The sequence below is a fragment of the Thalassophryne amazonica genome, chromosome 8 (genome assembly GCF_902500255.1).
Source record: "Thalassophryne amazonica chromosome 8, fThaAma1.1, whole genome shotgun sequence".
NCBI classification, from domain to species: domain Eukaryota; kingdom Metazoa; phylum Chordata; class Actinopteri; order Batrachoidiformes; family Batrachoididae; genus Thalassophryne; species Thalassophryne amazonica.
Window position 1 is genome coordinate 79850416 of NC_047110.1, and position 15281 is coordinate 79865696.

General features: G+C 43.1%; 1 protein-coding gene across 1 annotated transcript in view; it reads left to right on the forward strand.

The window, feature by feature from the left end:
* ces2b (carboxylesterase 2b) overlaps positions 1–15281 on the forward strand; it is a 65070-nt gene that overhangs the window by 26861 nt on the left and 22928 nt on the right. The window contains exons 10-13 of the mRNA XM_034176812.1: positions 9064–9211; positions 9297–9446; positions 9562–9634; positions 9714–9853. Coding sequence (XP_034032703.1) covers positions 9064–9211; positions 9297–9446; positions 9562–9634; positions 9714–9853 — 511 coding nt within the window. The remainder of the gene's footprint in view (positions 1–9063; positions 9212–9296; positions 9447–9561; positions 9635–9713; positions 9854–15281) is intronic.

The window sequence follows — 15281 nt, forward strand, 5'->3', positions numbered from 1 at the left end:
GGGCGTCTCCTGGGGTTTGATGGAACAGTCCTCTGGGAGGCGCTGGGAGTCCCCGTGGGTGACTTTGGATCCCAGAGGGACCTCGGCTGTGGTTATTACTCCTGGAGCTGGCGGGATGTCCTCTGGGGGGTGTTGGTCCCTACATGTCATCCGGGGGGGGGGGTGTTAGCGTTTTTTTTTTGTTTGCAAGCTTAAGTTTGGGTTGTGTTTTTTCTTTTCTCCTCTTCCCGGGGTTTGATGGGACGGTCCTCTGGGGAGGGGGAGTTGGTATGGTTGTTTGTGTTTGTCTTTTTTTGTCTTATGACTAAGCAGACTTTAACACACAGTCGGAAGAAGGCTGAGTGCACAGGTTCAAGAACTCCTGGCCAAAATTATGCAAAGTGAACAACTAAAGTAAGAGTCGACAGGAATGAACGCAAAGATGCAGTCAGAGGTGGAGACTAACAGGTTTGCTAAATGAAACAGAGGGCAAGACCATTAAAGTCAACAAAGGATATCTCTGCACTGGAGTGTCAGCTGCGGAGCAGTCTACTGCAGACAGGCTCAGGGTGAGAAAGGATGAGCTCCAGGATGAGAGTGATAGTCTCGGCACAAAGTTCCCTGTTGACAGAGAAGAGGCGGCTGGAAGCGTGCATTATCCAGGTGAAGGAAGAACTAGAGAAGCTCAACATTGAGATGATCAATGACTGCATGAAGAAATTAACATTGCAGGTGGAGCAGCTGATGATGGAGCTGTCGTCAGAGCACAGTAACGCACAGCTCCTGGAGACGGGCCTTTCCCAGCTGGATCGTCAGCACAAGGACCTGAAACTGAAGCTGCAGGAGGTGTTTTTTTGTTCCCAGCCAACATTCCAGCCATGGTCCCTGGAGGGGGGCTTTGTTTTTTCTGGCCCAGATCCGTGTGGTCGCCGGGAGGCTTCCCGTGAGGGTGGGGTACTGTTGTGGGCTGGGGTGTTTGGCTGGCTTGGTTTTTGTTTTCTGTTTCTCCCACCAGGTGGTATGCATTCAGGACTGAGTGGCTGAGCATTTGGACCTCACCCTGAACACCTGAGGCTTGTTTTCACGTGCAGGTCATCAGGACTCACAGCTGTGGTGTATTTTGTCTTGATCAGAGATTGCTGCATTTAAACCTTGAATGCACAGTGTGTGATTGCCAGAGACTCGACCTTGTGAGCAGACGTGTGAGATCGACGTCAGGAGAACAATCTCACCATCACGGACGCAGAGACCGCTCCAGGTTTGACGCCACAGTCTGTGAAGGAGGATTGGGTGAGGTCTCACGCTCTTCAGCACACTTCCTGAGACTTGGTTTGTCGCGGCCACCTGGGGGGTGTCGGCGGGGTCCCTGGGTCCGATCTGCTGTGGCTCCGGACCGTTTGCGCTGTTGAGAGCGCGCCGTGTTTCCACCTCACCAGACCTCGGACTTTTTAGTTGTTTAGCACTTCACTCACTGTTATGTTTATTAAATTCTGTTATCCTTTGAATCGTGCTCTGCTTATTTTATACTGGGTCCTTTCAAACGCTGGGTCGGTGCTCCGACCGTGTCCGAAACATAACAGTAGTCTCTGGCCATTTAACAATGGACCAGCGGAAGCAGAGATGGTATTTTTGCTGGGAAGGCTGCAGCAGATGTTGGAGTTGATCCGGGATCAGTTGCGGGTCCTTTCAAACGCTGGGTCGGTGCTCCGACCACGTCCGAAACATAACACTCTCTCTCTCTCTCTCTCACACATTGGGCCTTATGTATCAACGTTGCGCACTTGTGGCGTAAATTTACGGTGTACATTTGAAGTACACCAAAGTTGCCGTGACATGTATCAAGCAGTGCACACCTGCCCATTTCTAGCGTAAGCCTGACGTGACCTTGATAAATGCGGCGGGTGAAAACAATCGTAATTATAATAAACACGCCCATAAATATTCAGACTCCGCTTCAGACACACCCTCATTTTACGACATGGAAGCCAGGTAGACGGCAAAGAAAAAGAACTCCACCAATCACGACGCGTGCCAATAGAGAGTCAAAAGCGGCCGTCATATCAGTTGTTTTGTAGTATAATCAAAAAAGTGTTACAGTGGTCCCTCGTTTATCGCGGGAGTTACGTTCTAAAAAATAGCCCGTAATACCCGAAACCGCGACGTAGTCAGCATTATTTTTTACAATTATTATAGACATTTCAAAGCTGTAAAACCACTTTATACACTTTCTCAATCAGGCATGAACATTTTCTCACTTTTCTCTCATGTGTAAACACTCGCAAAGTTCAAACCTTAGTAGAAAAATAAGACCAAACTGTTTTCAGGCCCAAACATTTGTTTGAGAAATAAAAATAGAACGTTTTCCTATAAATAATTATGATGGCTTTTAGAACTAACGAATTTAATTTTAACGATCAACGTACGAGGTTGGACACATAAGAAATTATTAATAGTGACTGACCAGTATTTCACTGTTCCTCTGATCGCGCCTCTGCGTCCTGACGCCGCGCCTTTTTCCACTCACACCTGGCTGCAGGTGTCTGATTCCGAGTGACAAACACAGTTATGAGTAGTTGTTGGCGCTCTTTTTTTCTTCTGGGCGAGAACATTCTTATAAACAGACACGCAGAACACAATGCACTGTAAAAAAAAAAAAAGGCATGCAAAATTGGACTAAAAACTCCGCGAAACGACGAGGCCGCGAAAGGTGAACCGCGTTATAGCGAGGGACCACTGTATTCTCTTTTCACATGTCAATAATTCTTGACACAACCTGATTGCAGCACGGGCGAAGGGAATGAGAACACTACAGTTGTTATTATCAATTCCATTGTCTAAAACAATCACACCACATAAAGTTAAGCTCAGCGCTGCTCTGGCTCCAGGCTCTGGAGAAAAAGGCGAGCAGTGCTTTCTTTGCGGTCAGCGCTGTGGCCACGGATCGTGCTCCATAACAATCCCGCAAAAGCGGGATTTGTATTGATTATTATGTAGTATAATCAGGAAAGTGTTATTTATGTAACATATGCATTGATTTGTATAATGGCACTGTTTATCATGTTGATCATTTACATTTTTATGTTGATTCCAGCGCTGGTTCATTTTGGTGTATAATTTGCGCCACCTCTCGACCTGGTGTATATTTTCAGCGCAGCGTACGCCAACGACCACATTGATAAATGCCAAGTAGCGCAGCCGTTTTGGCGTACACCCCATATACGCTCAAATATCGCCGTACGCACGTTGATACATGAGGCCCACTGTCTCTCTCTCACACACACACACTCTCTCTCACTCTCTCTCTTTCACACTCTCACTCACACACTCACTCTCACACACACACGCTCTCTCTCTCTCTCTCTCTCTCTTTCACACTCTCACTCACACACTCTCACTCTCACACACACATGCTCTCTCTCTCTCTCTCTCTCTCTGAAGGTGGTGTGAACATTGTCGTATGTACATAATGTTCTTTTGTCAATTGAAGAATTTTTCCATATTTTGAAAGAGTGTAAATTTGCTGATATTTTCTATTTTGTTAAGGGGGTGTCATTGTGAACCCCAGGATCTGTTTGTCTGAAGATAATGGCAGTGCAGTACAGTTTGGTGTACTATGTGTGTAATTGGTGTCAAATGGTGAACTGTTCTTTGCTCAAGAACTTGAGTGTTGTATTTGATACTGTTCCTTTCCAAAGTAGAAATGGGGCCTAATATAGCTGTAAATGGTTAACTTTATCTGTAAAACTGCTGATTTTGAGAAGGACATGAAATGATTATTGTGGAATTGTAGTAATTTTCTGACTGTTCACTTGAATGCCTGTACTGGACAAGGCAAAGGAATCTATTGGCACAGCACCAGCCGCCACTGGTTCAGTGCCGTCATATTTGGCTGATCTGCTTAGGCCTTATGTACAAGTTCATGGGCTGCATTTTCGGGACAAAGGACTGCTGTGTGTCCCAAAGGTGAAGGCTGTGTGTCAGCTGATCACATCCTTTTTTTTAAGCACACACTTTTTTGTGGCATAGTTTGCCCATTGAGATAAGGCAGTCTGATTCTATTCTGATTCTGCCTCATTTAAGTCCAGGTTAAAAGCTCATCTGTTTTCTCTATCATACAGTTGATGTGGACTTAGATGTGTTAGCACTTATTTTTATTTTATTTATGCATTTTGTTTGTTGGGATGGTCACCCCTTTGAGTCTGGCTGGCTGATGCTGGACCTTGCTCCTGTGAAGCGCCTTGAGGCGACTTGTGTTGTGATTTGGCACTATATAAATAATACTGAATTGAAATTATAGACTATCAGTAAAACATTAACATTTGATCTTAGATTTGTAATAAGCCAAGCAGAGGTGATTTTAGACTTCCAGTTTTAGGGGTGCTTAGCACATTTTTAAAATTTTTAAAATCTAGATGTCCAGAAATACAATTTCCCATGATTTCAGAATGAAAACATTGATTGTAAAAGCTGCATTCATTGTCAAAATGATTAAAAAAAACATGCATATTAGCAATGGATAACAGCCCATACATAAAATTCCTGCATTCTGGTGCAGTTTATATAACGAATAATTTAATCTCCTAATGTGGTGAGAGCAAATAGTAATTACAACTTAGGAGCAGGTCTGAAATATTCAGAGGCTGAGTAAAGTATATTATCCTTGTTTTTATATTAGTCTTATGAGCCTATAGTTATAGAAAGATTTTTTTTATTTCATCTTAACAGATTATTATGTCATAGTACTTAGTACAGAACACTCACCCTGGTATCACTTTTCAATTACATTTAGACAGTTTTAGGCATTACTTAGACTGTGTTTTAGTTTTGGCTATTCATTTATTTATTCTACAAACTGATTGATGTCTCGGTTTTCTGGCAGCACACACATCCACGTTGTAAGTCATAAAAGGATTTAGTAAAAAAAAAAAAAAAAAAGACAATACTGAATCAGTCTTACATTTGACCACGCACAGCGCGCACTAATTTGGAGAGCAATATACTGTTTTGCGATAGGTAGCCAGGTGAGTAAAATAAGCAACTTTACAGAAAGTTGCACTTGCTCTTCACATTCAGAGACATAAACTGTGAATAAATACCTCGCAAAAATCACTTGAAAGTGCGGGTGGGCGAGGTTACCACCAGTGGTCACAGGACAGCGCCTCTGCTAAATTAGCGCCACCCGCAGTAGCACCACGTGACACAAACACGTCAGAGCAGAGAGAGAGATGAATGTAGGCGCGCTTCGTGGATTGAACCATTTGCCCAAGAAGGGGAGATGATCAAATTACTGTGTTCTTCTAATACATATTTTGGCATAATGCTTGAAATAGGTTGTTTTAAAAAATAGTAGTATATTTGGCAGGGCAGAAAGCCAAGGGTAAAATTCAAAACAATACAGTTACCCAAAGAAAAGGGGGGCTTGGCACTACCATGTCTGAAGAGTTATTTCCAAGCAGCACAAATCAAAATGTTGTTAAATTTGTATAATCCCTCATATAATGCTAGGTGGAAAGAAATAGAAATCAGCAGGATACGAGGGACACCAATAGAAGCAATAATGGGGGATAATAAATTATATAGACTCTTAAGTTTGGAAATAAACCCATGGCTCGAGGTAGCTTTGAAAGTATGGTATGTAGTAGTCACAAGGTATAACATGACTGGTCCCTGTAAGCTGTTAAGATGGATTGCTTTTGACACAGATTTTATACCAAATAAAAGAGACAAGCAGTTTAAACAATGGGAATTGGGCCCACATATGTGGTGGGAACTTTTGAAGAATACAAAATGCAAGAGCTTTGAGGAAATTAAGGAGCAATTTGGGTTAGTAAATAGAGATTTTTATAGATTTTTACAAATGAGGCATTATTTATATTATGATATCAAAAAGGAAAATTGCTCATTAGACATAGAAAGTATCTTGTTATTTATTTCAGCATACCAATCTAAACTAAATAGAAAATTGATATCTAAGTTATACATAGGGTTAGAACATCTAAAAAACCAAGATACACAATATATAAAGCTGAAATGGGAAGCAGAAGCCAATATAAATTTAACAGGGGAAGATTGGGATGAGATCAATCAACATGTATGGAAAACAACATCATCATTAATGTGGAGAGAGCATGGATGGAAAAATATTATACGATTCTTTAGAACTCCGGCACAGACAAAATATCGAGACACAAGTTGTTGGAGAAAATGTGGGGAAGAAATGGCACATCATGTACATGTCTTTTGGTCTTGTCCGGTAATACAAAGCTATTGGGTTGAGTTAAAAAAATGTATAGATAAAGTATTGAGGGCTGACCTTCCTTTTACTTTTGAGGTATTTTATTTGGGAAAACCTGAGGTAAATAATAAGAATTATCTCAACAACAAGATGTTCAGAATCATGCTTTTAGCAGGGAAAAAGGGGATCACCAAAATGTGGATGAAGGAAGAGGCGCCGAAATTTGAAAATTGGATAGAGGTGATGCACAGTATATATTGTATGGAGAAACTGACATATTATTTGAGATTTGAGGAAGAAAAATTTGAGAAAATATGGAAGGGATGGTTAGTGGTTGTAAATTCAATAAGATCTGATTTTATATAAATCTGTATTCCCCCATGTTGTTCAGCTACATGTTTTATTTTTACTTTGTTTTGTATTTATTTGAAAAAATGGATGTTATGTGTGGATGAATGGAATACATTGTAAATTATATGTACAATTGTCCTTAAAAACTAATAAAAATCTAATAAAAAAAATAGTAGTATAGAAGCATATACGAGGTCTGTCAATAAAGTAACGGTCCTTTTTATTTTTTTCAAAAACTATATGGATTTCATTCATATGTTTTTATGTCAGACATGCTTGAACCCTTGTGCGCATGCGTGAGTTTTTCCACGCCTGTCGGTGACGTCATTCGCCTGTGAGCACTCCTTGTGGGAGGAGTCGTCCAGCCCCTCGTCGGAATTCCTTTGTCTGAGAAGTTGCTGAGAGACTGGCGCTTTGTTTGATCAAAATTTTTTCTAAACCTGTGAGACACATCGAAGTGGACATGGTTCGAAAAATTAAGCTGGTTTTCAGTGAAAATTTTAACGGCTGATGAGAGATTTTGAGGTGACACTGTCGCTTTAAGGACTTCCCACGGTGCGAGACATCGCGCAGCGCTCTCAGGCAGCGTCATCAGCCTGTTCAAGCTGAAAACCTCCACATTTCAGGCTCTATTGATCCAGGACGTCGTGAGAGAACAGAGAAGTTTCAGAAGAAGTCGGTTTCAGCATTTTATCCGGATATTCCACTGTTAAAGGAGATTTTTTTAATGAAAGACGTGCGGACGGATCCGCGCGTCGGGACACAGCCGACGCGGTGCGGCGGCACAGGAAAAACACCTCTGTTGGAAGCCTTAGGGACAAGTTGGAACATGTCCTGCCCGTTAAACAATTTCTCATATACTCACTCCACTGAAAGCCATCAAAAGCCGCCTGGATTTTACAAATGGTTATCAACACGGAGGTGTTTTTCCTGTGCCGCCGCACCGCGTCGGCTGCGTCCCGACGCGCGGATCCGTCCGCACGTCTTTCATTAAAAAAATCTCCTTTAACAGTGGAATATCCGGATAAAATGCTGAAACCGACTTCTTCTGAAACTTCTCTGTTCTCTCATGACGTCCTGGATCAATAGAGCCTGAAATGTGGAGGTTTTCAGCTTGAACAGGCTGACGACGGCGGCTGAGAGCGCTGAGCGACGTCTCGCACCGTGAAAAGTCCTTAAAGCGACAGTATCACCTCAAAATCTCTCATCAGCCGTTAAAATTTTCACTGAAAACCAGCTTAATTTTTCGAACCGTGTCCACTTCGAAGTGTCTCACAGGTTTAGAAAAAATTTTGATCAAACAACGCGCCAGTCTCTCAGCAACTTCTCAGACAAAGGAATTCCGACGAGGGGCTGGACGACTCCTCCCACAAGGAGTGCTCACAGGCGAATGACGTCACCGACAGGCGTGGAAAAACTCACGCATGCGCACGAGGGTTCAAGCATGTCTGACGTAAAAACATATGAATGAAATCCATATAGTTTTTGAAAAAAATAAAAAGGACCGTTACTTTATTGACAGCCCTCGTATATATATATATATATATATATATATATATATATATATATATATATATAAGGGGTGCTTAAAATATATTTAGGGGTGCTTGAGCACCCCTAAAAATAGGCTAACTCATCCCCCGAAGCCAAGGAAATTAGGCTAATGCCGAAAGTAGCAAAAGGATTTTTGATCTTTTGGAGACTATTAATACAAGCACGTAACAGGCGAGGGCATTATTAGTCATTGCAGGTCTTACAAACTGGATTTCTCTACGTGGCTCTACGTGCAGCCATGATGCATGCCCAAAAATGTCATCATTTGCGTACAGTCTAAACTGATAAAACCAAGGGCTTCATATCTGTCTGGGACAAACCTTGGCGCTATGAAATGTTCTGTTTTTTGCTTGTCACACTGACACAAACGCAATCATCACAACGTTTTGATATGACCATACTGCTTGAATATTACAACGCCATCACATCACCCGCTTACCACGTCAAACACGCCACCCTTTGCAACCAGTCACATAGCTCCACTGATCCACACGGCAGGGCAAGACCCGCCCACCTGGGGGCAGGCCAAGTGCATGCTTACGAAGCAGCCTAACCTTAATTGCGGGGCTCTTGTTCGCAGCGGTGCATGTGACGTTTTGCTTCAAGATCCCAGCGCTGTCTGAGTTGACGCTGCATCTTTTTAATACAGCATCTGGTTTTTAAGTCCATCTCCTGTCAGTCTTTGAGTTCGCTTACCACATAAAGCAACTGGGAGGGGTTCAACAGGCAGAAAAAACCCTACATAGGTATGCCTGAGACTAAAGCATGAGCCTTTCTGCATTAGCCATCTTTGGAATATTGGATACATTTATGGAAAACACTTCTTGGGGATACCTCCAAACACCACCATGCCACTGTTATATGAATTTAGAGAGTTAAATGACATCTACTTTCTTCATTGCTTAGGCTTATCTATTAACAGATGCAATGTTCTTTTTCTCAAGCCCAAAGATGCGATTCGTAGAGAAATGATACGCGAGGAATATGTGGGAAATGGTGAAGATCGTGTGAGAAATAGAGATGGGTTTACAGAGTTCATCGGAGACTTATTCTTCAACATTGCAGCCATTAAGACTGCAAATGCACACAGAGGTATATGTGATATATACTTTTTAACAAGCCAGATTTAAGTAAGAGGCCTTGCTATTTACTGTCTTACTCATCTGTACCCTAATAGATGCAGGAGCTCCTGTGTATTTGTACCAGTACCAGTACCCCCCCAAACTCCTGCAGAAAAAAAGACCAAGTTTTGTTAAGAGTGACCATGGAGATGAAGTCTTCACAGTATTAGGATTCTGCTTCACAACAACCCGTGTCACATTACAGCGTGAGTAAAGTTTTCCAGATGGTCATCAGAAATCATGACCTGTCTCTGGAGTTTTTCCTGAGTGTCAAAGTCTGCAACTGTAGCTTGAACAGTTTTTTTTTGGTTATTCATTCAGAGGCATGTACAGAAGAAGAAGAAAGTTTCAGCAGGGAGATGATGAGCTACTGGGGAAACTTTGCTCGCACGGGGTAAGAATGAACTCTGATAAAGATTTATGATACATGCAGAGACAAGACAAACATGTTTATGGTGAGTGCATGTTTGCAGATCTCCTAATGGCGATGGTCTTCCCCACTGGCCTCAGTATGGAGCAGAAGAAAAGTACCTGGCCCTTGATATAAAGAAACAGGTAATCAAGCAACACCTGAAGAAGGACCGGTTCATCTTCTGGACTCAGACCTTCCCAGGTAAGATGTCTGCTGCTCTCAAAGATATTTCTGCATATAGCAATCAAAAACTAATTTTAATGGTTAAACATTCAGAGGTCATTAAGCTGATTTTACTGCTGTGATGTGCATTAAGGAACTCTGAACTCTAGCTGTAAATTGCCAAAAGAAATATTTGTTTTGAGCGGTGAGTGTAAAGTTGGCTGCGCACTTGGCTTTAGAGCAAATCTTATATTTGATTAGATGCCAAGCATTACAGACCTAAACCTGCATAGGCTATGTTTTAAAGTCAAGTCCTGTTCATACCCAGGCTGCTCAGTACTGTCATGCCCCGCCCTGATCTAAGCTCCTATAGTGCATCTCCATCTGCCCCAGCTTTGTTTTATTAATTATTTTCTTCATGTATTTATTCTATGTTCTATTTTTGCTTTATCACTTTCTTTCTTTGTTACTTTTATACTTCAGCCATGTTTCAGTTCCGTTCTTGTTCAATCAGTCTGTGTTTTCGTGGTTTATCATTTAGTTATCATCTGCTTATGTTTGCTGTTCTCATTTCTGTTATATATAGTACTTTGATGTCAGGTTTTGTTATCTTATAGTTTTTGTCTGCCTGTTCCAGTTTAGTTTTGTCATAGTGTTTAATTTCCTGTTATTCTCTGATTAGTTTTATGCAGTTTATCTTCTGTGTTTATCATCTTCTGGTTTGCTTTTCAGTCCTGTTCAAATTTTGATGACCTGTTCATGTTTCCTTTGTATGGTCTTTAGTTGTCATGTCTGTAATTCTCGTCACTGCTCACTTACACCTGTCTGTCCCATGCTGTCTTCGTCTGCTCCGTGTCTGCACTCATCTCAGTTCTCACACCCAGCTTCATTGTTATCACTGTCTTTGTTGGGAAAGTGTAGTGACACGGACCCACAACAGGGGGCATAAATGAGCGGACAATAGATGAGCCAAAAATACAACACTTTACTGTTGTGAAAAACGCACAACGAGAATACAGACAAATGCAGAATTTGGATCACAATCAAACTGTACAAGGTGATGTGTGGGTAGGCTCGAGGATAGAAGACGTCTGTCCCGAGAAGAACCGGATCCCACACGATTTCCACTGCCACCGAACCCGAAGGATACTGGAGCCACCAAGTCCTGAGTCCCCAGGTGGTCACTGTCTCCGACTGTCGGATCTGGTACTGCTGGCAGAAGAACAGATGTGATGAGTGTGTGACAATACACTCAGTAAACAGTCAGCAATTCGATATTCCAGGTGGGAAACAACACCTCCACCTTTAACACAGAACACAGGTAAGCAGAGCCAAAGAGCTACTTAGCGTTTTGGCGTGAGGGTGAAGAACGTCACTTTCACGGAACCACAAAACGCTGCAGACAGCAGCTACAGCAACTCCTGCAAACACTCAGAAAGGAATTACATGAGTAACGGCACAGTCAAAACGGCTGAGAATTTACCATAGAGGTAGACGATATCTCGGTGACGAGGTGGAGATGTCGTCCGGCTTTTGTGTGCGTGGTTGAAGACCTGGTGATTGGTGACAGCTGTCATAGTTGATGAGTGACAGCTGTCACCCCGGCTGTTCCCGTGAGGCGGCAGCGCCCTCTCGTGCCTGAAGCCCGCACTTCAGGCAGGGCGCCCTTTGGTAGTGGGCCAGCAGTACCTCCTCTTCAGCGGCCCACACAACAGTCTTCCCTGATCATTGCACTCTCTTGTCCTGCACCTGCACTTCCTCATCTGTTGGCCACACCCCATTTTGTCTGTCATTTCCTTGCCCACTTGTCATTGCCTTTTCTTGCATCTCTTTTCCCCTCTTGGATTCACCTGACCACACCTACTTTCCAGATCCTTCTCCCACCACTTGCACCTCATTATCCAATTACCACCTGTTCTTATTTAAACTGCTTCTGTTCGCTTCCTCCCCGCTCGTTTGTCGACATAGTGACTTACCAGCTTACGTCTCTGTTCTGTTGTTTGCCTCGCCGTGTTTTTGACCCCGGCTCTGCTTTTTGGAACCCGTTTTTGCCTCTGCTCTGATTGCCCTGTTTGCTAGTTTACTGAACTCTGCTTGTTTTGAACCTCGACTTATTGTCTCACCCTTATCTATACTTTTGCACCATGGACTGCTTGCCTGTGTACCGTACCTGTGTCTCCATTAAAGACCCAGCCTTTACTCATACGCCAGCCTGTGAGTCTGTATGTTGCGTCCAGCCTCAGTCAGTGCCTCGCTACCTCCCAACCTGACAAGTACCAAATCCAACAACTTTTATTGCTATCTTTTAACTAATATTCACATAATAAATGGCACAATTTGTAAACCTTGTGTTCTGTAGGTATCCTAGCTATTCCTCTGTAAACCACCTTCAACAATTGTTCTTTGTTATATTACCAGTTTGGTTTACATATTATTGGAAACCTGCACAATAAGCGGTATAAAATGCATCGCAGGGCTCATTCACACTCAACACAAGAAGTGCTCCTACAGCACTTAACCTCCACCAACACTTCACACATATCTGTAACTATTAAAGATGAATGTTAGCAGGATTACACAAAAACAACTAAACCAAATTTCTGGAAACTTGGTGAGAGGGTGATGTATAGGCCAAGGAAGAAACCATTAATTTGTGGAGCAAAGCCACTTTGGGCCACTTCCTTTGTATGGTCTTTAGTTGTCATGTCTGTAATTCTCGTCACTGCTCACTTACACCTGTCTGTCCCATGCTGTCTTCGTCTGCTCCGTGTCTGCACTCATCTCAGTTCTCACACCCAGCTTCATTGTTATCACTGTCTTTGTTGGGAAAGTGTAGTGACACGGACCCACAACAGGGGGCGTAAATGAGTGGACAATAGATGAGCCAAAAATACAGCACTTTACTGTTGTGAAAAACGCACAACGAGAATACAGACAAATGCAGAATTTGGATCACAATCAAACTGTACAAGGTGATGTGTGGGTAGGCTCGAGGATAGAAGACGTCTGTCCCGAGAAGAACCGGATCCCACACGATTTCCACTGCCACCGAACCCGAAGGATACTGGAGCCACCAAGTCCCGAGTCCCCAGGTGGTCACCGTCTCCGACTGTCAGATCTGGTACTGCTGGCAGAAGAACAGATGTGATGAGTGTGTGACAATACACTCAGTAAACAGTCAGCAATTCGATATTCCAGGTGGGAAACAACACCTCCACCTTTAACACAGAACACAGGTAAGCAGAGCCAAAGAGCTACTTAGCGTTTTGGCGTGAGGGTGAAGAACGTCACTTTCACGGAACCACAAAACGCTGCAGACAGCAGCTACAGCAACTCCTGCAAACACTCAGAAAGGAATTACGTGAGTAACGGCACAGTCAAAACGGCTGAGAATTTACCATAGAGGTAGACGATATCTCGGTGACGAGGTGGAAATGTCGTCCGGCTTTTGTGTGCGTAGTTGAAGACCTGGTGATTGGTGACAGCTGTCATAGTTGATGAGTGACAGCTGTCACCCCGGCTGTTCCCGTAAGGCGGCAGCGCCCTCTCGTGCCTGAAGCCCGCACTTCAGGCAGGGCGCCCTTTGGTAGTGGGCCAGCAGTACCTCCTCTTCAGCGGCCCACACAACAGTCTTCCCTGATCATTGCACTCTCTTGTCCTGCACCTGCACTTCCTCATCTGTTGGCCACACCCCGTTTTGTCTGTCATTTCCTTGCCCACTTGTCATTGCCTTTTCTTGCATCTCTTTTCCCCTCTTGGATTCACCTGACCACACCTACTTTCCAGATCCTTCTCCCACCACTTGCACCTCATTATCCAATTACCACCTGTTCTTATTTAAACTGCTTCTGTTCGCTTCCTCCCCGCTCGTTTGTCGACATAGTGACTTACCAGCTTACGTCTCTGTTCTGTTGTTTGCCTCGCCGTGTTTTTGACCCCTGCTCTGCTTTTTGGAACCCGTTTTTGCCTCTGCTCTGATTGCCCTGTTTGCTAGTTTACTGAACTCTGCTTGTTTTGAACCTCGACTTATTGTCTCACCCTTATCTATACTTTTGCACCATGGACTGCTTGCCTGTGTACCGTACCTGTGTCTCCATTAAAGACCCAGCCTTTACTCATACGCCAGCCTGTGAGTCTGTATGTTGCGTCCAGCCTCAGTCAGTGCCTCGCTACCTCCCAACCTGACAAGTACCAAATCCAACAACTTTTATTGCTATCTTTTAACTAATATTCACATAATAAATGGCACAATTTGTAAACCTTGTGTTCTGTAGGTATCCTAGCTATTCCTCTGTAAACCACCTTCAACAATTGTTCTTTGTTATATTACCAGTTTGGTTTACATATTATTGGAAACCTGCACAATAAGCGCTATAAAATGCATCGCAGGGCTCATTCACACTCAACACAAGAAGTGCTCCTACAGCACTTAACCTCCACCAACACTTCACACATATCTGTAACTATTAAAGATGAATGTTAGCAGGATTACACAAAAACAACTAAACCAAATTTCTGGAAACTTGGTGAGAGGGTGATGTATAGGCCAAGGAAGAAACCATTAATTTGTGGAGCAAAGCCACTTTGGGGGATAAAGGTTGTTGTTGTGGTGTGTGTGTGTATTGCTTCTTTATTATTATTATTATTATTATTATTATTCCACTTCCTTTAACATTATCAGATAGGACACTTTCATAAAATTCTCAAGAGTGCAGATATTAGCACTGTTTTTTTTTGTTTTTTTTTAGGGGGAGAGGGCACACAAATCTGTGCATTATCAGAGATATGTAGATTGCCATCATGAAGATATTTAACTGCTGATGCAACAGACAAATGTTGTCCTAAGCTCACATCCACAGACGCCAATAATTCCTAGCTGTGACAGGAGATCCTAGTTCAGTGAAGACTCACGGGACACAAACAGGAACATTGCCAGTGTTTGTGTTAACATTCCTTGATGGAGATTGAACTGCTGTGTGGGACATCTTGAGAATATTTGGGATCCCAAGAAAGTTGTGGGACATCATATTCGGCCTGTTCACAGGCTGTCATGGTTGGGGTTGAGGGGGTGTTTGTTGGATTTTTAGTTTGTTGTATGTGATTGGTTTTTCATTTCCTGCACTCTCTTGCTCTTTGTCTGGGGTGTGTCGTTCCTGTTACCGCTCTCCCTTCTCACCTGTTGTGCCTTTCCTCTAATTATCACCTGCATTTAAGCCTCTTGTTTTCCTTCAGTCTCTGTCAGGTTGTTTGTGCTTCATGCCAGCGTTTCGAGCCTTTATGTCAGTTGTCGTGCGTTACCTGTGCTGCTCCACAGCCTGTTCAGTGGATTTTTATTTTATTTTTTGGCGCTGTTGTCGTGCGTTGCCTGTGCTGCGCCACAGCCTGTCCAGTGGATTTTTATTTTATTTTTTACCACTGTTGTCGTGCGTTACCTGTGCTGCTCCACAGCCTGTTCAGTGGATTTTTA